General features: G+C 41.0%; 2 protein-coding genes across 7 annotated transcripts; one reads left to right on the top strand and one right to left on the bottom strand.

The window, feature by feature from the left end:
* Nucleotides 1-209: 209 nt before the first annotated feature.
* aknad1 (AKNA domain containing 1) lies at nt 210-12,147 on the bottom strand. 3 transcript variants are annotated; one of them, XM_006786599.2, is made up of 22 exons: nt 11,680-12,147; nt 10,361-10,570; nt 8,649-9,721; nt 8,435-8,509; nt 8,223-8,334; nt 6,687-6,835; nt 6,547-6,606; nt 6,307-6,440; nt 6,026-6,203; nt 4,690-4,832; nt 4,165-4,323; nt 3,762-3,921; nt 3,551-3,645; nt 3,251-3,453; nt 3,046-3,160; nt 2,271-2,447; nt 1,990-2,075; nt 1,721-1,858; nt 1,530-1,637; nt 1,209-1,320; nt 936-1,104; nt 210-784 (listed from the first exon to the last, which is right to left on the bottom strand). In XM_006786599.2, the coding sequence occupies exons 2-22, from the start codon at nt 10,563-10,565 to the stop codon at nt 605-607; spliced, it is 3,831 nt and encodes a 1,276-aa protein (XP_006786662.2). In that variant the 5' UTR covers nt 10,566-10,570; nt 11,680-12,147; the 3' UTR covers nt 210-604. The 3 variants fall into 3 exon arrangements, with proteins under 3 accessions (XP_006786662.2, XP_087688354.1, XP_087688353.1); XM_087832228.1 differs by having other exon boundaries at nt 3,551-3,642; XM_087832227.1 differs by having other exon boundaries at nt 11,728-12,147.
* Nucleotides 12,148-12,253: 106 nt separating this feature from the next.
* On the top strand, nt 12,254-22,854 carry gpsm2 (G protein signaling modulator 2). 4 transcript variants are annotated; one of them, XM_035906024.2, is made up of 16 exons: nt 12,254-12,479; nt 13,228-13,266; nt 15,693-16,042; nt 18,301-18,522; nt 18,611-18,746; nt 18,861-19,000; nt 19,143-19,266; nt 19,396-19,511; nt 19,849-20,004; nt 20,099-20,207; nt 20,355-20,484; nt 20,577-20,653; nt 20,770-20,958; nt 21,042-21,201; nt 21,289-21,479; nt 21,888-22,854. In XM_035906024.2, the coding sequence occupies exons 3-16, from the start codon at nt 15,978-15,980 to the stop codon at nt 22,062-22,064; spliced, it is 1,992 nt and encodes a 663-aa protein (XP_035761917.2). In that variant the 5' UTR covers nt 12,254-12,479; nt 13,228-13,266; nt 15,693-15,977; the 3' UTR covers nt 22,065-22,854. The 4 variants fall into 4 exon arrangements, with proteins under 4 accessions (XP_035761917.2, XP_087687377.1, XP_087687378.1 ...); XM_087831251.1 differs by lacking the exon at nt 15,693-16,042; XM_087831252.1 differs by lacking the exon at nt 15,693-16,042 and having other exon boundaries at nt 13,228-13,278.
* Nucleotides 22,855-22,918: the final 64 nt, after the last annotated feature.

The following is a 22,918-nucleotide window of genomic DNA, read 5'->3' as shown; positions in this document are numbered from 1 at the left end:
GAAGCAGGCAAAGTAAAGAGGTGAAATATCAGAGAGAGTCACCTGATATCTAAGGATGGTTAAGGATGTATTTTCACTTGCAGCACCCAATTTCATCTGTTTTCTTCCTACATTTTCCATCTCTAAATCATACATTCACTGTAGTTTCACTTCTTATATTTCACCTGACATTAAAAAAAGTTTACCAGGGTGTTCAGTGACATGGAGCATTGTGAAAATAAAGTTTACATTTATTGCTTCAACTTGTCGCAATGTACTCTATGTCTACCGTTGTCGTCACTATGAGATCACATTGTGCCTCACAGCATTTATTTTGAATACATTTTGGTAAGAATACAGTTAAGATGGATGGATAAAAATGTTCTTCAGAGGCCTTGAGATCAAATCAAAACATGAAGACAATTCATATTAAAAAAATGTTGCCCATTCATAAAAAATATCAGTAACTTTCAAAACGTACTATACGTGTTACTACTATAGACGATACTGTTTAAAACAAAAGAAAACAAAAACAAACGTATCACAGATCACATCTGTGAATCAGATATACTTTAATTAAAATATATTTCATAAAGGTATCAGGCAAAGAGATGAGAGTATAAACTCATCCATAGCCAGGTTCCAGGTGTTTCCTTCCACCTTGTGACTGCATGTGGTGCAGTTTCCTGTGTAGCTGAGCCTTAGCCAGATCTGCAGACAGCCTCCTGGCCATGCGGTCAGTGGTCCTCTTCATGCTGCGAGCCATCTCAATCGCCTGGTCCAGAGTCCTGTTCACGTCTTCTTCCTAGAAAACCAAAGAAACTTGTCCCTTAAGCCAAGTAAGACTCGTGTATGTCACAGTAAAGACCTGATCTTTTTTATGATATACAGCAGATGTTCTTGTATATAAAGAGAACTGGTTTATCTGATTTGCGTTAAAGTGTGAGACATTTGACCTTGCTCCTGCTACGTCTGCTTGTCCTGCTGCCAGTCTTGAAGGGCACCGATGATGGAGACGGTGTCCGCTGAAAGTACACATTGCTGGGCAGGAGTGCTGTGTCAGACTGAGTGGAACGTCTTCTGTGATGGGACATGGACTGCAGCGGTGGCTCCCTAAATTTATAGCTGGATTTGACAACACGTAGCAAGAAAGAATGATTTATCCCAAGAAAAAACTATGAAGCGTACAGCTGATAAATATCTCAGTGCAGTTAACGCTTGTATTTTACCTGGCCGGCAGACTGCAGGAGGAGCCGTAGCTGACCTGCAATAGCGGCTTCTGGAGAAATGAGCTGGAGAGAAGAGACCATCTGTCCTTGGAGTATAAACTATTTGTGACGACTGTAGATCACAGAAACATGACAAACAGTGTGCTCAGTAAGAATTAGTACGTATTGACAGCAGTGATTTTCCTTTTCACCTTACAGTATTACAGCCTTTACACTATTCATCCAGATAACACTAATAAATGATTGTTTACTGAGGTCAGTTTCATAACTTATTAAATCAAAACCTTGATGGACAAAACCTGACATGAAACAGTTTCTCACTCTGTGGTCTGAAGTCAGACATCATGTCGTTCTTTCCTTTTAAACTGCAGCTTCTCAACCCAGAAGTTTCCAGTGAGCGACCTCCCTCTGTCCACTCAGCAGGAGAAACTGAATGTTCAGTTCAAAGACAATCAGACAGAAAATCATCCAAATAAAGTGAAACCAAATTCTGCTGTGACTCTGGCTCTGACCTCCTTTGGGCTGGACCGCCTGTTGTTTAAACTGAAACTCAGGTCCCGAGGATACGCCTCTGCCACCTTTTCTGCTCCCTGCTGGTGAACTGTGTAACTGCAACATTATCTCAGAGATTGTTTCACTGCTGTCTGTGCCTGAAGAGCAAACGAACAAATTACATTAAAAGGATGAAGTAACATCTGCATGCACTCATATCAAAGCAGGGAAGGGAACTTAGAGCCAGACAATTGGAGTTTACACAGTTTTATGGCTGGTGGGGGTCTACCTTTGCTCTGGCTGGGGTCCATGTCTGATGAGATCCAGTCCTCCAGCCTTGCCTTACTCACATATCTGCTGCTGATACTCCCCACTCTACATGTTATGATACAAATAATCAATATGAGAAGACATTTGGACTCTAAATGGTTATTTCTGTTTAAATGTTTATCATGAAACTGAAATTCTTACTTGTTAGTTTACTAGATATAATACATGTCACTATCAACATGATAACACTTTACAAAATGTCCATCTTTCATTCATTGACCATGATGATCAGAGTCCCACCTGTTACAGGCTGGACTTTGGTAAGTCCTGGTTCTGGACCGGCACTCCTGGCGCTCTTGTCTGTATTTTGAGGTGAGATAGTCCATCTTCTGAGCTAAGTGAGGTAATTGCACTAAGCCCACCTCCAGGTCCTTCTTTAGCCTAGACACCTCCGATTGCAAGGCCATTATAGCCTCACTGGTCACACACAAGTGACACAGAAATGTAAATGCTCATAAAACGGGAAAAAAAGGTCATGATAAAGTTCCAGTAGATACGGGCAAATATTTAGCTTAAATGCTGACTGCTAGAACAAAGCCACATACTTGTGAAACCCCTTCAAAACAAAAAAAGAACAATTGTTGGTCGACGTAACGAAGGCAACAACACAGAGAGATCGAAACCAAAAGGGTGAATCTCAGATGAGCTGTTTTTCAAGGGAGAGCTCTAAGAATTCAAAGGTTTCAAGAGTGGCCTTCAACTGTAATTATTTGCATTAGATTTATTCCTATAAGCTTTATAACCAGTTGTCTGCTGCCACTTTAAAGGTGCAAGACCAAATTTGCGTCCTACACCGCCCTCTGGCTTTAACTTTTATTTCTTCTTAAAGAGGTTGAGCACCAACACTTTCAAAGGGTGAAAGTCTCACTCCCATAAAGTGCCACTTTATTTTGCTGCTGTTTTCATGTTAATTATACACACTCTTCATAATTTTACCCACAGTGGTTTAACATTTGAATTCACAGCAGTGCATTGATTATTCACTAACACTGGTGTTTGTTTTCAGCATACTGACCTATTACAAGAGCAGGAGCGCAGAGGGCTGCCTCTGCCATCAGTATCCATGGAGGTGCCAAGTAGAGGTTGAGATATGAGCTGATGGTGCTGAGCAGACAGGCTTTGGTCAGATCCTGTTTGGTCAGTGGTGGACATGAGGAACTTTAGCACTGACCAGAAAACATGACATAAAAAGTGAACATGCAGTGATGGAGATTACTCACCTTGCAGCATTGCTGAAGGTTTCTTAGTGGTACTGTCCACCCACAGATCCACTGCAGCTGTTGCTCCACAGTGTTGTGTTAGGACAGATGGGTGGGGGCTGGCCCACTGGTAGCCAGTGATGGCAGGATGGATGGCTGTTTGCAGGTGGGAGCACGAGTCTTCACTGTCTGAGCTACTTAAACCTTCTTTCTGGGACAGCACACTGCAGAAGCAAAAGCTCAGCTTAAGGTATTCTCATGTTAGGCTCATGTAATATGTTTATGATGGTGAACCAGTCATTAAAATACTCTCACTCACACCTTTCTGGAAGCAGATTTGATTGAAATGATCCCGAGCCCGAATGATTCAAGTAAGAGCTCCCAAATCCGCTGTCTGTCTCTGAACTCACCATCTTCTGTGCATCAATAACAAGGTTTTAACCAAAAGACATGCATGAAAATTTGCATTGCATTTTAATTGGGTGGAAGAGACAGCAGCGGTCAAACAGGCTAGCTTGTATCTGCAACTGACCTGCGAGGCACATGAGGTGTTGACATCCGGCTCTGAGCGGCTGTGGCTCTCTGAGCCTCTTGGTGCATCAGAGGAACAGGAGACCTCCACTGCCAGACTAACACAATCACCCAGATCACATTCATCCTTTTGTCTGGAGACTCTATCCTCGATGCTGTGGCTGCAGAAAGAGCAAGTGTTTACTGTATAAAGTCTAAGTGTAATAAACAGCAGTGGTTTTGTTTCAAAACTTTTTTTAACAGTAGGATATGAAAAGCATTATGAGAAGAAGACAATGCCTATGTTTTCTGTATTGAGCATGATCTCTTGCATTATGAAGACTTAAATATAAAATTAAAAAACAGCAATAAGAAGCCATAAGACTGTGACTGTGAGTCAGTCACCTCACAGTCACAACACTGACCTGCTGACTGTCCACTGCTCGTGTGAGGTGGTCTTGTTTCCACACAGGTAAGCTAAGATGTCACTGTGATCTGCCACCTCTGACAAACCAGAGCTCCTCTCCTCATCCTCATCCTCAGCTTTACAGACATCAAGTCCAACCAAGGAGCTCGTTGAGTCCCTAAAACAGGCCAGAGAAGAATACCTGCACACAGACCCAAGCACTCCCTTCCCTCCATACTGTGCAACCCAACACCAGCTGTGTACATGAAACACTACCTGCCCACAGGAAGGCTGAGAACGTGCACAAACACACACGTATGCACCGCTCACAGCATAAACAACTAGCCAGGACAAGGGGGTTTATTACAGTATACTTATATCCATCCAAGTCATCTTTAATTTTTCAGCACATTTGCCACTGAGCTGTATATTTGCTGCATATCAGAAACTATAAAGATGTTATATTCACAAAAGAAAGATTTAAAATTTAAGTTTTAAGTTTAAAACCTAAACATTAGACTGCAAAGAAGAAATTTATTGGTACCGTAACTGGCAGCTGCCATGTCCAGAGTTTTTCACTAGAGGGTCAGCAGTTACGAGCTCACTACTTTGGTCTGATCCACCATTTATCTGAAGGTCACTGCCCCCTTCTGCTTCTTCTTCTGTGTCCATCTTATAACTTTGCCCCTGAAACATAAAAGTTAATGCAAACATATACACATACTTAGCATCTGTACCAGGAAAGGATTTGTCACAAATGAAGATGCAGGGCATGGATGCAAATAAGCATCCCTATCATATCAACAGGGCTGAGCGGATATATTTCAGCCTTAAAGGCAGCATGAGCACGGGAGATTATTATAAGTTCTTCTCAATTTATATTTCTGACTCTAAAAGACAGAAAGCAGCCACCGTGAAAAAGCAGAGATAAAACTGCACTCCAAGAAAAAAAAATGTAGATAAAGTGACCAGTGTGAAGGCAACTGTTCAAAACATAAAAGGCAAGCATTTAGCTACTTATAAGAGGCTTGTAGCTGAGCTTAATTTGGAGAAGAAGAGGAAGAGAGGAAGAGAAGAAAAACCCTCTTAAAAAATCATGGAGTTTAACCACCAGCTCCGGAGGCCAAAGCAGATGAGGCTGTTTTTTTTGTAGATGAATGTATACACAAACTGGCAGTCAGCAGTCATCTGCAAAGGTGGACGGTCTCATCCAAGAAACCCTGGAGATGAAACAAATGCTCTGAAAAGAAAATGAATTGTAGGCCCAAGAAGAGCCTGAGAAACTCGAGGCAATCAAGGTGACAGAGGCTTTCTGTTAAGAGGCGAAAGATGTAAAGGAATGAAAAAAGATGCTCAAATGATGCTCCACAGAAGCTCAAGCCTGTGGAGAAATTCAATAAGGAAACGGCCAACAGCAGTTTTCAGCATAAGAGTGCAGTTTACAAGCTTTAATGTGCAGCCTCAGGTAACGAGCACAAAGAAAACACTGGAGCTCCTCCAGCATCCAACAGAGAGCATAACAGAAGTTCCACTGACAGATCTGAAAGTAGCAGCTACGCTGAAAACGATCCAGACTAAATCTAAGTCAGAAAAAGCTTTTCAGAACTTTCTGATCACACCTCATGTTGCAAAGACCTTTTTATTCAAAACGAGCATTTAAAATATTCACAATGTCATTTTTTGCAGATAAATAATTAACCATAACAACACAATTTTTGGAAACCTACAATTGCATTGCTACTAGTATGAATTTGAACTGTTGCTATGCAGCATTGCATGTTTACTATTCACAGCGTATTCTGACTATAAAAGGCCCCAAATCAGAGAATATGAATAGTGTGGCAAAAACATTAAACGTGAATTTTCTGTGTGTCTTTTACCTCATGCAGGGAAGGTGGAGGTGAAGGTGTGAACATGCAGACAGGAGTGGGTACAGTCGTGGACGTGGGAGTGGATGTTGAGTGAGGAGGAGAAATCTGATCACACACGTTTTTGTCTATGATCTCCTTAATGTCCTCAAGATGCATGCCTATCCTGAATATGTCTCCTTCCACTAGTCTGCACGCACACACACACACACACACACACACACACACACACATAAATGGGTGCACAAACATGATATTGACACTTACAGCTGCCACCCAAGGGTCTCTCTGACCTGTTAGCATCAAAAGTGCCAGTGTTCCTGGATAAGCCCATGTAGTTTTGCATCTCCAGAGCTCTGTGCTCCTCCTTCTTACTGATGTATTTTCTTTCCAACTGGTCTTGAGCCTCCATCATGCTCCTCAACATCTGCAAAAGGATCAGTCTATACTAATGCCCATGCAGAAAAAAAGCAGGCCCCAAATTGTGCTTGAAACGTAGTTTACCTTACATGTAGGATGTAAAGGATCCTTACCATTTGCTTTTCTTCTGTGCTTACAGCCATGTTGCTCACAGTAAATCTAAATTCATCCACCTGAAGAGCAGAAGGTTTGTAAATGTTTAAAATATGTGTGTGTTTAATTGTACAATAGCTGTAGTCATTTTCAAACACACCTTCTGCATGAACTGGCTGATGATGTCTCTCAGCTCAGCGGTCATCCTTTCCCCATCACTAGGATTATCCTGAAGCTCGCTGGAGGAAGCTGTGGCCGCCTCCTTAATGGTGCTGACGACAGCTGACTCAGCTTTTTCATTTAAGCTTTCTGAAAACAAGCCAACATGGGAGTCATACACACTCAACATAATTAAGGTAATAAGTTATGAGTAAAATGTTCCCGACAGATCCTCTGGGATTTTACTGCCAATATATCTTTATTTGTAGCTTTATTTACTTATTGTTATAAGTAATGCTGCCAAGCACAAAATGCATGCAGACCAAATCATTAGCTCAGCCAGAGGCGTGGCAGTGTGAGGGACGCTCTGCTGTGATTAGTTGTTCGGTTAGGGTGGGTTGGGTCAGAGCTGATGTAATGTAGCTCAAACCACTAGGCTGGGAATAACATCACAACAGAGGCCCTCAAGGATCATGGCAACACTAACTTTAGAGTCCCTCACAAAAACTTGTGTTACCTCTCCCTTATCTAGTATCCCCTATGGAGAAAGGCTTTTCTGCATTACTATCAAGTATTATTTAAATTATTAAACTACAGTTAGTCAGTATAGCCCTCGCTGCTGCTGCATGCTGAGGTTTAAATCTGCACCACTGTGTTTACAAAGAGTGCTAGATTAACTGGTTCTGCAGCTTTATTAGAACCGCCGTAGAGACAGACCGTAGCTGTGATTACTGCAGCAGAATGACATGCCACCTAACTCTGAATTTAACATGACTGTTTTTATTTGCTGTAACATTATACACCAATTTTTATGTGCACCCAGTGATGGATTCACTGCCTGAGTCCCCGTCAGCGATGCTCCACAGGCTCAGATGCTACTGTAGCTGTCCACAGCAGTGCAGGTTAAACCACACTGGCAGCTGGAGGACAACAGCAGTATCTGTAAACAGCTTCAATCACCACAGTCAGGCTGAGCAGCTGCAGCCATGCTCACAGCCAGCAGCTGGTTACTCTAACAGAATGGCCTTTTAAAATGAATAAAAAGCTCAAACACATCATGGCACATTTCATTTCTGTAGTATTAACTCTTAACTGTCTGCGTCTTATAGCTGGACAGGAGCCACACATCGACTGTATGGAGGGATCAGAATGAATGTGAAGCATGTAGCTCTTCTATGTATGCAAAATATTTGTGAGGCACCACAAAACTAAGGCAGAATACTGGATTCAATAAAATACTCAATCTATTTTCCAGCTAAAATGACAACAAACTGGAGAGCAGCTGCTGGCCTGAGCACAACATGCCTTTAACGTAGTGTTTAACTCGACTTTCTGATCGTTCGGTGTTTAAATAAAGATACACAGGCCTGGTTTGTCATAAATATTCAGTTATTTTTTTCAATGTCATTAAAAGGTTTCATTAAAAAATGTGTCATCTAAACTGATCACTCTCTGAGGAATCCAGTCAGACTTTAGTTTCATGTAGTAGAAGGAAGTTAACCTTTCATGATATCAGATGTCGGACACGGAGCCGTACCTGATGAGGGAACATGAGGAGCTTTGTATCCAAGATGGCTCAGCTCAGCTAACTGCCCCTGATCTTCATCATCATCCTCTAAATAAAGCATGAGTTCTGAGGAGGGCTGATTCTGTGAAAAGCAATAAATACCTTTGTATCTTACATTTGAAATGTAACTAATTTAACACAGGCCCGTGTGAATTACACCAGGAAGAAACCTTAGAACTTACACTGGTTCCTAGTCTCATCTGATCAATGAGGTTCTCTGCCTCTGCGTATTTGGTGAGTAATTTATCATATTCAGCCTAAAGAAAATAGAGAGGATGGATGTTACAGCTCTATCTAAGAAAACAGTAATGCAACGATGACAGAAAATATCAGCTAAAGAAACTGAAAGTCTAAGGTTCATTTGCAATGCAAAGATATGATCTGAATGCTTTTTACCTGCAGATGGTGCACCAGTGCAGGAGGAGTGTGCTTTTCTTCATCTTTAAAGACATTAGCTTTCCCGGCTGGCAGGACTGAGTCCTCCAAGACTCTGCTGATCACCTCTAACATGCCTGGGGAAGACTGAGCTCTGTGAATGGTGCTAGGGCACTGAGGAAGTGATCTGGCTGGGGTTTTGGGGATTTTCACTTTAGGGGCAACCTTGGAGAAGTCGGGAAGCGGGTAATGGACTTGGCCTTGGCCATACTTCATCTCGCTGAAGGATCTTGTACGCACCAGAGGAACTCTCTGAACCTGCTCTTCCTCCTCATCTGCTTTGTCCTGCTTTACTTCATCTGCACTGAAATCCCCAATGCTCTGCTTAGAATCTGTACTTTCACAGTTGGACATGCTGTTTGCACAAGCACCAGATGTGAAAGTAGGAGTCTTCTTTTCTATCTGCTCTTCTGAACTTGCTTTTTTTGATGGAGCATTACTCTTTTCATCTGAGCTCTCTGTGTGGTTATTATTCACTGCTTTGCTGTTGTGTGTTGGAGCCCGGCTAAAAACACTGTCGTCTGCACTCTCCAACAGGGACACCTCTGGCAGGGTCTCTGCCTCGATCAGCCTACCCAACCGCAGCAATTCCTCGTGGGAGAAATGCCGCAGCAATAACTGGTTAATGTCTGCAGCACCAGGATGCGGTCCACCAAGCTCACTTTGCTTGGAAGCATCAAAAACATTGTCCTGCTTTGTGCTGATATCTTCTTGCACCAATTCAAGCTGACCAGAAAGATCAGGACTTACATGAACAGTGTGTCCTCCATCAGAGCTAATGTTTCCCTCAGAGGAATCTTTCTTGTTGAAGTAAGGGCTTCCAATGTTGCCATCATATGGCAAGTCCTCCTGATCCTCATCACTGGTATTTTGTCCAGTGTCCTCACTTCCCTGCTTATCTTGCATGGTGTTTGATCTTTGGGAAGACACGTGTAAGAGGTTTCTCTTGGAACTGCTCTCTAGAACCCTGCCGCTCTGACTGCCCACACTGCTCTCTGAGGAGGAGTCATCCAAGCCAGACAGCTCCGCATCCCCTGCAAATTAAAAACCCAAATACCATGAAAACCTAATTACAGGGTCATGTTGATTCCATTAAATCAGCTTGTTGTGATTTTTAAGGCTAATGATGAGAGTGAAAACTCATGACTTTGCAAAAACAATATATATGTCATTGCATTTGTTTTGTCACACCTGAAGTGAGCAAAAAAACATAGCAGATGTTTAACATTCTGCATGCCAACATATTTATAATGATGTTAGAGGTGGGAATCACCATACATCCCAAGGTACGATATTATCACAATACTTAATGCACGATACAATATTATTGCAATTTTTTAAAATATTTTGCGATATTCAGATTCTGTACATAAAGGTAAACTTTATCAATATTCATTTTATCTAATATCAAAGTCTCACACTCAGTCTTTCTCTCATTTCAGTCAGTTTTATTGTTGACAAACTTGAACGGTTTGTATTACAGTCAGGATTCTTGCTCAGAAAAAGGATCAACATGCTCTGAAGTCAGTACACAGTATCGATTTTTTCCCCCACCCCTAAATGATGTATTATTAAAAAATTTGTTTTATGTAAACTTTTCATTATATACGCACTAATTCACCGTAGTATACAAGAAACCTGACACAATAAACAACAGTGCCTGCATGTTTTACCACTAAGATGGATGCTTGCTTCAGAGGCAGCAGACTCTGCCTGGGACAGATGCAAGGCCAAAGAACTCTCCAGATCACTTAAGTGGAGACTTTCATCCTCACTGAGATCAACAAAGAAGCTCTGCTCGATGCATTTTTCCCACAGCACTACGGGTCTGTCCTCCCCCTGAACATTCTCATCCGACTCTCCCAGGTCTCCCTCCATGGACTCTGCAACAGAAAAATGGATGCACTGTTTAATATCTCCTCACCTCTGTTAAGAAAAAAGCAGGGTGAGAAAACTGAACGAAGCACCGTTCATCTCTTAGCAACGCAACCTGCAATGTGACAACACTGGATCAAAAAGCACTAAGGTGTCAATTATTCAACAATCAATATAATGTGTGCACAGAAGATTGCGTGCCGCGAGGGTGTAAAGTTTTTGAGTTAATTATATGCTTGGATGAAACGCATTGTGTCTGTTTTGAGTGTCTGACAGCAGCAGAAGGCTTATAAATAAATATATAGATAAATATTTTTTAAAAAGTAATTCATCTATTTCATTCAGAAATAACTAATTTGTTTTAAATGGGTTCTTCCTTCATAAAATAGAAATAATCCTTAGTTTTAGTATCTGTGACTTTGGTAAAAAATTTAGACACAATGTGGCTGATGAGGCACTGATGGACGTGAATACTGACATTTTTAGATGTGCGCAAGACTGTCAGTCAACTGCTTTCTGAAAGCTGTGTTTTCAACATAAAACCTGTACTGATTTTCCTAAATCTTACATCTGACACATGCCCTCCATACAATAATAGTAATTTAAAAGACTAAATCTAACACTGAAACTATTAAAAGCTAAACTATATAAACGCACTCTGTGAACTAAACCGAACCAAGAAAAAAAAAACACTATGCTAAAACAAAAGTGTCTTTGTCATAATATAAAACTATTATCTATACAAAACAAGTTGTAAAATACATTTTGCAACACACGGGAATCTGTTAATACTGCACATCATTAATATAGAGTTAAATATACATATATAATACCCTGATATGATATTTTAATAGCTCATAAGTTTTTGCATGTATGTTAACAAAATATGTCATGTGATATATATATTCAGGTACTTGTTACCATAATCGTAATAACTACATTTCATAAGAGTAGTGGAGTAAAAGTATATAAAGGACATTTATCTCCTACTACAAGTTACATGTATGTGAGTGTTACCAAACACGTTTAAGCGTCTGTACTGTTTCTGCATGTAAGTCTGAGCTGCATTTCAGTGACATAGTACTACTGAAATGCTTTGCTGGCGGTGGTTACTTACCTTGGTTGTGTTTAGCCGGCTGGTTCTTCTTCAGTAGTGTGCCATTACCTTTAAGTTGATCCAGGTCTTGAAACTAGCAGCGATGGTTTAATATTTCCCCCCATCTTTCTTGACATATGCCTTCCTGAACAGGTTTCGTTTTTGTGGCATCATTAATAATGGATAAAAGGCAGCGCTGAACGTCTGGACCCGAGGTGACAGCAGCGTGCATGACAACTAGCGGGGTCTCGTTGCTAGGTAACGGTGCTGAAACCTCCTCCAAAAGGCTGCTAGCAAGTGACAGTTTTGGGCTATTGGCCATTACATACTTATTCTCTCTTTAAAAATAAGTATGGGAATGTGCAGACTTTCGCCCTCCTAAATAATAATGCACAGTGCCGAAGCCCCACAAGTGTGCAAGCCAAGGCGTGTCAAACTTTCAAACACAATAAAGCTCGTGCTTGTCTCAGCTACATTATCACAAAAACGTCACCCTTCTCCATTCAAATCTGTTCGTCCAATGAATTTTCTGCAGGGGCGTGACTAAATTTGAATGCCGCTCTCTGATTGGCTACTTGGCGAAAACACACAAAGCTAGTGCACTCGCAAGGGGTTTCTTCGTATTTATCGAAGTTAAATCGAAGTTTTTACCGAAGTTGGAGGATAATGTAGCCGTAGGGTGAATATAGTACACCTTATTGTTATATTACAGGCGTCCACTTTTTTTTCTCCACGTAAACGCACCCATGTTTTTAAACTCGTGAGACACTAAAGAAAAGAAGTGAAGACAAGTCACCTTTGTTCGAGCTGGATCGCCTAACGTAAGTTTAGCAGCTAACAGGCTAACGGTGCTAGTCTTTGGCTGGATGTTGGTGGAGATGTGTGAATGAATTAACTGGTTATGAATAAAGCTAAAGAGACAGCCGTAAGATGAACTCATTTGGGACACCACAGCCCTGACAGTGGTGTCCATAATGCGAAGTCATTTCTTCACTTTAAAGTAGTTATCACTGGAGCTGATATTAAAATGCTATAGATGAATTGTCACCATCAGTGTAGTGTAGGGCATAGATTTACTGTTTGTTATATAGTATATAGTTTGGTATAGGCTATAGTGTATTGCTAACAAGTGTTATACTTGTGCAGATGGTTTATATAGCATGATTATGACCACTTTTATCGTACATAATTCATTTCTTACTGTAGTTGCACTCATGTTAGTGTAGTAATGGTCATGAGAGCATGCACTCAAACGCACAGTCTTGTATACCTCTACATCTGATTGTATTGTTATTACTATACGGTGTATACAATATATACCCAGTTGCCAGCATATTAGGTGCACTTAACTGTAACAAGTGCAACCAGCTTTTTGTTTATTTAGTCTATCCTTTAGATAGGTGTAGCTGTGTGCATGTCATCAAGAGCATGGAATTCAATATTTAATGTAGTCTGTATTAAGCCATGTTTTAATATATAAAAAAAAATAGCCAGCATTGCATAGCCAGCATTGCAACACATTCTTATGAACTTTGAGGTTATTTATGGTTTTAACATTGTTTCTTCCAGGCTTCCCAGATTTCCTGTTCCTGTGTGGAAGAATTACCGGTCAGTATCCCAGTACTTAACTTTTGTTTTGGTGTGGGGGTTTTTTGCTGCCTCATGGTGTGATGCCAAGTGGTGCTTCCATATTTAGGTTTTGTTGTCAGAGGCAGTAGTCATTTTAGAGCATCAAAACACAAAAAATAGCTCACATGTGTTGTGTGTTAAGGATGAAATCATGTTCTTGTTTGTGACTCAAAAAGGAGTCGGCGATTAGCTCCCATGAAGCTGTCATTAAAAACGGCATCTTTATTTTTCTTTCTTTGGACCTTTATGCATCAGTAACTTTTCTCTGTTTCACTTTTGTTCATGCACACTGTAGTTTTATGAGCCAGACAGAATTCTCAGAAACACACCCAGATGGCATACGGTGTTGGAAAAAGCTGCAAGGATGTTGGCACACAACAGTCAATCATTATATTAATATGCAGGAACATGTACGGCAAAGCTCCCAAAGCTCTGGGCATTAGTCACAACCATTTACAGCCATTTACAGAGCGGCAGGAATAACAGGATTGTCAAATGGTTGACTCCACCAACTATATATATATATATATATATATATATATATATATATATATATATATATATATATATATATATATATATATATATAATGTGTGTGTATATGTGTGTGTGTGTGTGTGTGTGTGTATATATGTGTGTGTGTGTATATATATGTATGTATGTATATGTGTGTGTATACACATACAACATGCAGGTTACAGGGCAGAGTTTGAGAGATTTGCTGTTATTCAACTGTCATTAAAAACTGTAAAATATTGAAATCTCTCAAAAACTTTTAAAACTAAAAATTATAATGTTATTATGTTGTTATTTAGTAGACAAATAACAAACAAACAAAATTTGCAATTGTACACTCAGATTAGACTTGTCTGAGAAGTCAGAAAGTAATCCAACGTAACATTCAACCACAATAACTAATTTCCTATTCGGGATTTTAAGTAAATAACTGAAACCTGTCATCTTAATAAAGAATTATGTATAATTATTGTCCTTCACTATTTTATTCAGTTTTTTTGCAAAATGGTAAATTTGAATATTCTCGAATAATAACAAAAAATACATTTTAGCTAGAAAAGCTTAAAAAAAAGGCTTTGCACATAATAGTGGATTTAATATAACAGAAATATAAAAATGTTTTGGTAACTAACAATTTAATTAAGGGCAGTGTGGCATTAACCTTCCATTGGGTGGTGGTTGGATATGTTTGTTAAGCACTGTATGTGCAGCATAGATTTTTTTCAGTTTTACTGCATTGCGCCTTAGAGATTTTTGTCTTTAATCTCAATTGAAAATTGAATTGAAGTGATGGGAAATGTTTCTTGTTATCAAAGCACCTGTTTGCGCTGCTGTGGGTTTAATGATTAACTCTAATACTTAACAAGAGGAACAGTTTATTAATCAAAGTTCCTGATATTAGGTTTTTGTGAATATTGGCTTCCTTGTTACGTATGGATTTGTAAACTTAGTAAGCAATATTACCTAATATAATATAATGTTTCATTGACTGTTTAATAGCACTCATCAATCACGTAATCTAATTATAATCATGACCATTCTCAGTTGTTACTACCATCCTGATCACTTCTTCATTTTGGGGTTTTTAATTTGAGCCAGCTTATCTTTGATGTAGCTGAACAAATGCTCTGTTGGAAACAAATAATTACTCATTATGGCTTCAGCTGCCAATATAATAGAGATAGGCCACCTACTGCATGTCTGTCTTGTAATTGAGTTGCTATTTAACATAAAGATGTAACCCAGTTTGTAAATAACTGGCCTGCCCCATTTCCCATATTGCGGTTGTGTGTGTCTGTGTGTGTGTGTGCGTTCAGGGGCGGGGCTGACGGTTTAAACTTGGGGAGCTAATGGGTGTGGCAAGAATGACCTCATGCTGAAATTAGGTAATAGCTGGTTTAGATTTTTACTTGAAGCAGTCTCTACTTTCCATGTAGCACGCTTATTGCTGTCCTTTCCTTTGGTGGAGGTAGCGTACATGCAGGAAGTCTCTCTGCTTTTTCCCAGATTTTCAGTTTACCTTGTTTTTTGGGCGAGTTTTTTGTTTGTTTGTTTGTTTGATTTTTAAACCAATCATGCAGCAGGGTTCTGGTTGCTTTTTCTTTCTTTTCGGCTACTTCCTAGGCCATGATTTCCATTCACACACACTGTAGATATTTTTTCCTCTTGCTTTGCTATACCTGTGGAGCACACAACCTCTCCAAGCCTGGGTGAAGTCCCCGTCCATCCTAGAAGATTGACAGTTTGGCTGGCCCAGTGCATTCATTTCCGCCCCACTCTCCCGCTTCTTGCTTACCCCGCTTGTTCACGCTGCTGTTTGGTTGGTGTTGCCATGGCACCGTGCAGCCAGAAAGAGGCTTCACATGCAGCATCTTGTGTTCTCTTCACAGAGGGCCGCTAACAAGCGATTGAGGGCCAGTGACGCAAAACACACATTACACGAAAGCAGCTGTGTGGACTGACGCTCAGGATTCTGCAGCTTTAACAGTCGTGGGTTTACCTTCCCCTGTCAACATTCAGCAGAGGGACTGCTGCAGACTCGAACACATTGGGTGACCATTTGGTTCACCGAAGAGTTTTTTAGTTTTTTTTTTTTTCCTCTCAGAGTCTTGGTGCTAAACGCAACCATTTTTTCGGGAACGAAACTGGGATTTTCCCTCATATTATGCACTTCAATGGATAGAGGTGGCTCAGTGGTTAGCACGCGTGCTGAGGAGCAGTCCTTTCACGTCCGCTACAGGTAGGACTTTTGTCTTTTCACTAAAGTGTAGTTAGAGTGTAGAAAGTGTGATTGCTTTCCCAGTCTCTAGTTTCAGATGGAGTGTTGGTGAAGTGTTTTGTTGATGCCTAAGAGGAGCAATGCTATTTATAGTCATTGAAATATTTGTAATGTAAGATGTTTCACGTACCCAGTTGAAGAAGTGACGCTATGTTTAGTATTGAAGCTTAAGTTAAATGATAGACTGGAGGAATCATTTCACACTGTGGTCTGGGACTTTGTTGACTAAGGCAGGTAAGGTTTTTTTTTTTTAAAAAAAGGGGGAGCATCTTGCAGCTGTCCTAACATTCCCAGGTAAAGCGCTCGGGCAGCAGATGTGACCTGCAACCACATAAAGACCTGCGCCCGCCAGCTTCAATATTTAAACAAGCCCTGAAATATTCATCATTGCTCCCTGTGTTTATGTCCACATGCGTGTCCATTTTATTTAGATAGCTTAGGCGTGTGTTTGGTAAGAGGGTGGATTATTTTTACAATACTGGCTAGATATATCGAACAAACAGCTTTGTTTGACTGCCATTGGTTAATCAGCAAATAAGACATTGTGCAGATACAGATTTTATTTGTGTGCTTGGAACAAAAAGGGGAATAGATATCAAAAAACAAAATAAACATTTTTACTTGGTAGTGGTGAAATTGTTATTTTAAACACTGGTATCAGCGCAGAATTTCACCCGTTCATCAGTGCATCCCTAATTCCATTACACGTCACTACAGACTCTGTTTGTCTGACAGATCTAATCAATCTGTACAGCACTCACCGGCTTTGTAATCTGTCAGGTGCATACTCTACAGCCGTAATCTCAGGTGACCAGGTCACCAGGAGAGCGGGGCTTGGACGAAAGACAAGCAGATTAGCCGAGAAAACGCTGATAGAGCAGTTTCCTTGCTGGCAGGCATTGGAAGTTAATGCTGTGACAACATCACACGCGTCTCCTTGAAGGTTTTCCAGTGCGTGATGCTAAATTATCTCTGTGACGTCAGATGAATTATGGTTTTGATATTACCTAGGATGAATGCAGTTTAGTTTTTAGGGCATTTTTGTATTTAAAAGAGGGAAAAAAATCTTTTCAACACGAAGTTGGTCTAAGGTAATCTCTCCATGCTTCGGAGAAAGAGAAGGAGCTGCAGCCTGGAGGTTTTTCCAGTGGATACCTCAGTAGATGCCTCTCAGATGTTCCATGTGCTGCTGTTGTTGTAAGACACAAAAAGCCAGCAGGTAGGCTAGCATTTGCCTCAGCTAGAGTGTTAAATGATATAGTGTTAACGTGGCAGTAAACACAAAGTAAGCTCTTTAATATAAGGCCTAAGGCCGCTGAGCTGAGCTCGATTGAACTTTATTGTTCTTACACCATGTTTGCCTTTGTTCTCAAATTATAGCCTAGCTGAATGGTGAGACAAGCTGTTTGGTGTTTTTGCGTCATTTCTGGGTCTGTTTTTGCAAGCTTTCAGATAACCATAGGGTGGTTACAGGAGGAAATCTTGTTATACAAACTGAATAGATTTTTTTGTTAAGCCAGTATGTCACTAACAGTACAGTTTCCTGAAAAACAAAGTTGGTTTATCTGACAGTTTTTGCTAAGCACAAATATGCCACTAAATTTGCCTTCACAGCCACTGACTGACACTCTTTTCATCTGGCATAAAACATTTAAACCCCATGAGTGTTTGTTACAGACATTCATGTATTTGCTGTACTTCAAAAACAAATTTATTGGGTGTTTCGATTTTATTTCTTTTGAAGAAGTATACAGATGTCCAGTGTGGGTTGCTGGGAATCAAACACTTTGATTTCACAAGCAATATTTTAGGAAATTTAAGATGTTTTTTTTTTGTTTTTTTTTAATCTTTGTCAGCCCAGATCTTTTAAACAATCTGTTATAAGGTTTTTAAAGTTCTAAAGCAACAGCAGCAAACATTACAAATACTGAATATCAAAGGTTCAGTTTTGGTTCAGAAGATTGGAAAAGGAACCTGCTTTGCTTTCTGGGGTAGGTCAAAAGGATGTGAGATCTACTATAATAAACAAGCTCTATTGTTTTCTGTAGATGGAAGGAAGTGGCTAAACATTCCCACTTGCTGAAAGCCTTTGCTTCGAAGGACGTTTTGTTTTTCAGTCGAGAACGGAGCCATTTGGCTGTCGATTAGAGGACGAGGAGATTTTAGAGTTTAATGTTTTTGAAGAAGAGAAGTCCAGACTGTGCTCCTCTCTGCTTTAGGATGGAGGTGTCCTGCCTGGAGCTGGCGCTGGAGGGTGAGCGCCTCTGTAAGGTGGGTGACTACAAAGCAGGCGTCTCCTTTTTTGAAGCTGCCATCCAAGTGGGCACAGAGGACCTCCAGGTGCTCAGTGCCATCTACAGCCAGCTTGGAAATGCCTACTTCCACCTACATGACTATGCCAAGGCCTTGGAGTTCCACAGGCACGATCTCACCTTGACGAGGTTGGACACATGAGAAACAGCTCTGTAAAAGGCCCTGCTGAGTGCAGCACAATGTTTATTTATTAACAGCGTGACGTGTCTTGTTCAGGACAATTGGCGACCTGGTCGGAGAGGCCAAAGCCAGCGGTAACCTCGGCAACACATTGAAGGTGCTGGGTCGGTTCGATGAGGCTGTGGTTTGCTGTCAGAGGCACTTGGACATAGCCAGAGACATGAATGACAAGGTGAGGCAACGTATTCGACAAAATAAGCGATGAAGAATAAAAGTCAGATATTTGTATTCATGTATTTGAGAGTTTCGGAAGAAAGTGATCTTCACCACTCATGTTTCCGGTTAGGTGGGGCAAGCGAGGGCACTCTATAATTTTGGGAATGTGTACCATGCCAAAGGCAAAAGTATCTGCTGGAGCGGAGCTGAGCCCGGAGATTTTCCAGAAGATGTCATGATGGCACTGAGGAAAGCAGCAGAGTACTATGAGTAAGAAGGAGAGCGTGTGATTTAAGCAGAGTCATTTAACATTAGAAATAACAAGTTCTGTTACTTTGACTGTTGTGTCAAGTATCCAGTGTATTACAAAGCGAGCTGCTGGGTGACCGTTTGATTGCATATGCATTGTCAGGGCAAACTTGGCGATAGTGAAGGAGCTTGGAGATCGAGCTGCTCAGGGTCGAACTTATGGCAACCTTGGCAACACACACTACCTGCTGGGAAACTTTCGCAAAGCCGTAGCTTCTCATGAACAGGTGAGGGTGAACTCTGAAAAGTGTCTTTTGGTAAAGAGTTCACAAGCATCCATGATGATGTTTTCTTTTAGTAAGTTACTTATTACACCTTTTTAAATACAATGTTAAAATTCAGTGTTTCTGTTTCAGCGTTTGCTCATTGCTAAGGAGTTTGGGGATCGATCAGCAGAGAGGCGGGCTTACTGCAACTTGGGGAATGCGTATATCTTTTTGGGGGAATTTGAAGTGGCAGCTGAACATTACAAGTAAGTCACACATACATATGTGTATTAATGTTTGTTGTTGTTGGCCGCATTTTGTCTCTAGGCCTGTGTGACTGGATCCTTAATCGCTTGATCCTACATTGTCACCATGATTGTCTCATGTCCCCCCCAAAAAGAGGAAATTGAATTATCAAATAACTGTAACATTTTTAGACACTTTTCCTTACACAATAGTGGCAATATCTAAAATTCTATCATTGTATTTATGCATCATATTATGTTCCTATGAGCTCCTTCTGGGAAAGCAGGCCTGTATTGTATGAAGAAAACATAAAGCCAGTGTGCATTGTTTGAAGCATCTTGTCTGATTGCTTGTTAGGAAGACACTGCAGTTGGCGAGGCAGTTAAAGGACCGAGCCGTGGAAGCTCAGGCCTGCTACAGTCTCGGCAACACCTACACACTTCTGCAGGACTATGAGAGAGCCATAGACTATCACCTCAAACATCTCATCATAGCTCAAGACCTCAATGACAGGTACAGATGCAAACACCAGGTTTTATGATGCTTCTTTTGACGTAACTATGCCACAGTTAAATAGTATTTGCTTATGTATGGTTTCATTTTGTAGGATTGGTGAGGGCCGTGCGTGCTGGAGTCTTGGAAATGCCTACACTGCACTGGGAAACCATGACCAAGCCATGCACTTTGCTGAGAAACACCTGGAGATCTGCAGAGAGGTATGAACTGCTCAGACTATCTTCACAGCAAAGCATTTCAGAAGTACTTAAAGCAAACTTGTTAAGAACAGATACAGAAATCCTTCAGCAGTCAAATTAACAGTTGGTTTGTTCCTTCTGTTTTTTTGTTGTTGTTGTTGTTTTCAGACTGGAGACAGAAGCGGGGAGCTGACAGCTCGTATGAATGTATCTGATCTCCAGACACTTTTGGGTTTGAGCTACAGCACAAATACCTCCACTGTTTCCGAAAATAAGGATATCGACTACAGCCTGCACGGTAAAAACTGTGTGACCTTCCCTATGCCCCTTGCTATAATATTTCAGATGCTTTGAATGTGTAGATTACGTAACATTGTTATTGTTTTACAGGAGCCAGGCCCAGGATGAGCAAACGACACAGCATGGAGAACCTGGAGCTGGTGAAGCTCACTCCAGACAAAGTAAATGTAAGAACTGCTCCACTGTACTGCTCTGCTCACACCTCATCTACAAGAAGTGCTTCTTGTTACATCACCCTTTGCTATTGAACTTGTGATGATTGTGATCCATTTCTGTGCTGAAGGGTCAAAAGTGGAACAGCGACATCTTGACCAAACAGTCCAAACCCTCGCTGGCTAAGAGCTCCTCCAAGCTCTTCTTTGTTGGCCGTCTGCGAGGGAAGAAGTACAAGTCTGGCGGCTCCAGTAAGGTCCTCCAGGACACCAGCAATACCCTGGATACCAGTCAGCCACTTGCACAGGGACCACAAAAAGTATGCAGACCTGGGGAATTCAAACAACTTTTGCTGTTTTATTTTTATTTATTTTTTTCAAGTTGTTTGTTTTTGTTTTCCAGCGACTCAGCCCCGACATGCTCGGAGACGACGGTTTCTTTGACCTGCTGAGTCGATTCCAGAGCAACCGCATGGATGACCAGCGATGTTCGATACAGGACCGAGGCAGCAGGTTATCGCTAAACAGCGGCCCAGAGTCGCCTCCCAGGACCATCAGGAAATGTAGGTCTATGCAATCCACCCACACAAAAAATATAACCACTGTTAAAATAATTTATAATTTGCGTACTTATTTATTTTCATTTGTAGCCATGTCAGAGTCTGCCAATGTGTCAGGCGCTCAGGGCAGGCGCTTAGAGGAGTCATCAGCAGCAGGGGGGAGCCTGCCAGGACTCAGGCTCAACCAAAACAGCAACCAGGCCGTGCTCAGCCACCTGATGGCCAACGCTGACAGCGCTGAGCCTGATGATGACTTCTTTGATATGCTTGTCAAGTGCCAGGTAACAGAAAGAGCATAGTTTACTGAATAGTTTCCTAATACACATTTATATAGTGCTGGGTGGGCACACTTGATATTCAAACACCGGTACAAACACAAATATTTTAGCTCCTATTTAAAATAATTGTGTAGTTAAAGAGTCCCAACAGTGGCACCCATCCTATACAAGAATGATGTTTTTGAAGTGGATGCTGAAGGTAACAGGAAGCCGGTGTAACATAAGTAGAGGAGTGATGTCTGTTTGTTGTAGCCAGAGGTCAGGAGGCAGGATTCTTATTACCTTGCAAGAGATCAGCTGCACAAAGGAGCAAAGTATATTACAAAAAAAAAAAGTTAGAAACAAGATTATAAACATCCTGTTACTCAGACATCAAAGTCATACTCTTTGCTTTCACCGTATTCCTTCCAGGGCTCTCGTTTGGATGACCAGCGGTGTGCTCCTCCCCCTCCTCCAGTCCGAGGGCCCACCGTACCAGATGAGGACTTCTTCAGCCTCATCATGCGGTCGCAGGCCAAACGAATGGACGAACAACGCGTCACCCTGCCTTCTGCTGCAAACGCTGCATCTAGACCAAGCTCCAACTAAACAAAGCACTAAAGGGACTGTGAGGTCTTTTGTTTAATGAAGGTGTGGACAGTATCGTGATGGACCAGTGATCACTTCCTTGTCCTTTAGGACAACACATAGCATTATCAGCACTGTATGCAGTTGACAGTGTGGGGGCCGGGGGAACTCAGATTAACAAGGACTTTTCGCACAGCTTGTACAAAGATGAACTCAGAGTAGCATCGGGGACAAAAGTGTTTTTTTAATAATTGTTTTTAATAATTCTGTACTGCTGCATACTCTCACTTCACCCTGTGTATTTTTAAATACACCACTGCAGGTATGTTTGTATTTATTGTTCTTATCCCATGAACTGCCGTCCCACTGCTATGAAGTAGTAGAGGTATACTCATAGTGGTGTTTTAAATCACTCTTTTCATGTATTACAGCCCTTTACAGATATGGCATACATGGCAGTGTGCGTGTCTTGTGCGTGTCTGTTTGATGTGATTTCATGGAGTTTCTGAGTTGTGCCATGTTGAAAGTAAAATGTAAATGTTTGAAGGTGTGATCTGTTCTGATTTCTGTGGAAACTTTTCATGAAAAAGTGACCATGGTGCTTTATGAATCTCATTGAGAAGAGTGTGTGTCTGAAAAGGGTTTTTGTTTGAGTTAAGTTCCTGAAGTCGCACAGGAGGCACTTACAAAAGCTAATATGAGCAAACTGATAAAGTATGGATTTAACCCATGTACAGTCCGTGTCTCTTACCCTTTTGTACTAAATATTATGAGTGAGTTCAGAGGAATAAAACATGTCTGTTCATGTAGCCATCATGACTTATTTTAAAATGTTCTGCATCAAGTATTTAATCCAAAGAAGAAACGCAAAAAAC

Source organism: Neolamprologus brichardi, chromosome 18 (assembly GCF_056152115.1).
Source record: "Neolamprologus brichardi isolate AB-2024 chromosome 18, ASM5615211v1, whole genome shotgun sequence".
NCBI lineage: Eukaryota > Metazoa > Chordata > Actinopteri > Cichliformes > Cichlidae > Neolamprologus > Neolamprologus brichardi.
Note: the sequence above shows the minus strand (reverse complement) of the source record. Positions and strands in the feature narration are given on the sequence as shown.

What these genes read in the sequence shown, in the direction of transcription:
- aknad1 (XM_006786599.2), bottom strand. Translation starts at nt 10,565, where the DNA reads ATGGAGGGAGACCTGGGAGAGTCGGATGAGAATGTTCAGGGGGAGGAC. An exon ending in CACTGGTGCACCATCTGCAG is followed by an intron (nt 8,510 to 8,648) that starts GTAAAAAGCATT and finishes TATTTTCTTTAG; the next exon opens with GCTGAATATGATAAATTACT. An exon ending in GGCACTTTTGATGCTAACAG is followed by an intron (nt 6,204 to 6,306) that starts GTCAGAGAGACC and finishes GTGTGCGTGCAG; the next exon opens with ACTAGTGGAAGGAGACATAT.
- gpsm2 (XM_035906024.2), top strand. Translation starts at nt 15,978, where the DNA reads ATGGATAGAGGTGGCTCAGTGGTTAGCACGCGTGCTGAGGAGCAGTCC. An exon ending in TCCTTTCACGTCCGCTACAG is followed by an intron (nt 16,043 to 18,300) that starts GTAGGACTTTTG and finishes TCTCTGCTTTAG; the next exon opens with GATGGAGGTGTCCTGCCTGG. An exon ending in TCACTCCAGACAAAGTAAAT is followed by an intron (nt 20,654 to 20,769) that starts GTAAGAACTGCT and finishes TCTGTGCTGAAG; the next exon opens with GGTCAAAAGTGGAACAGCGA.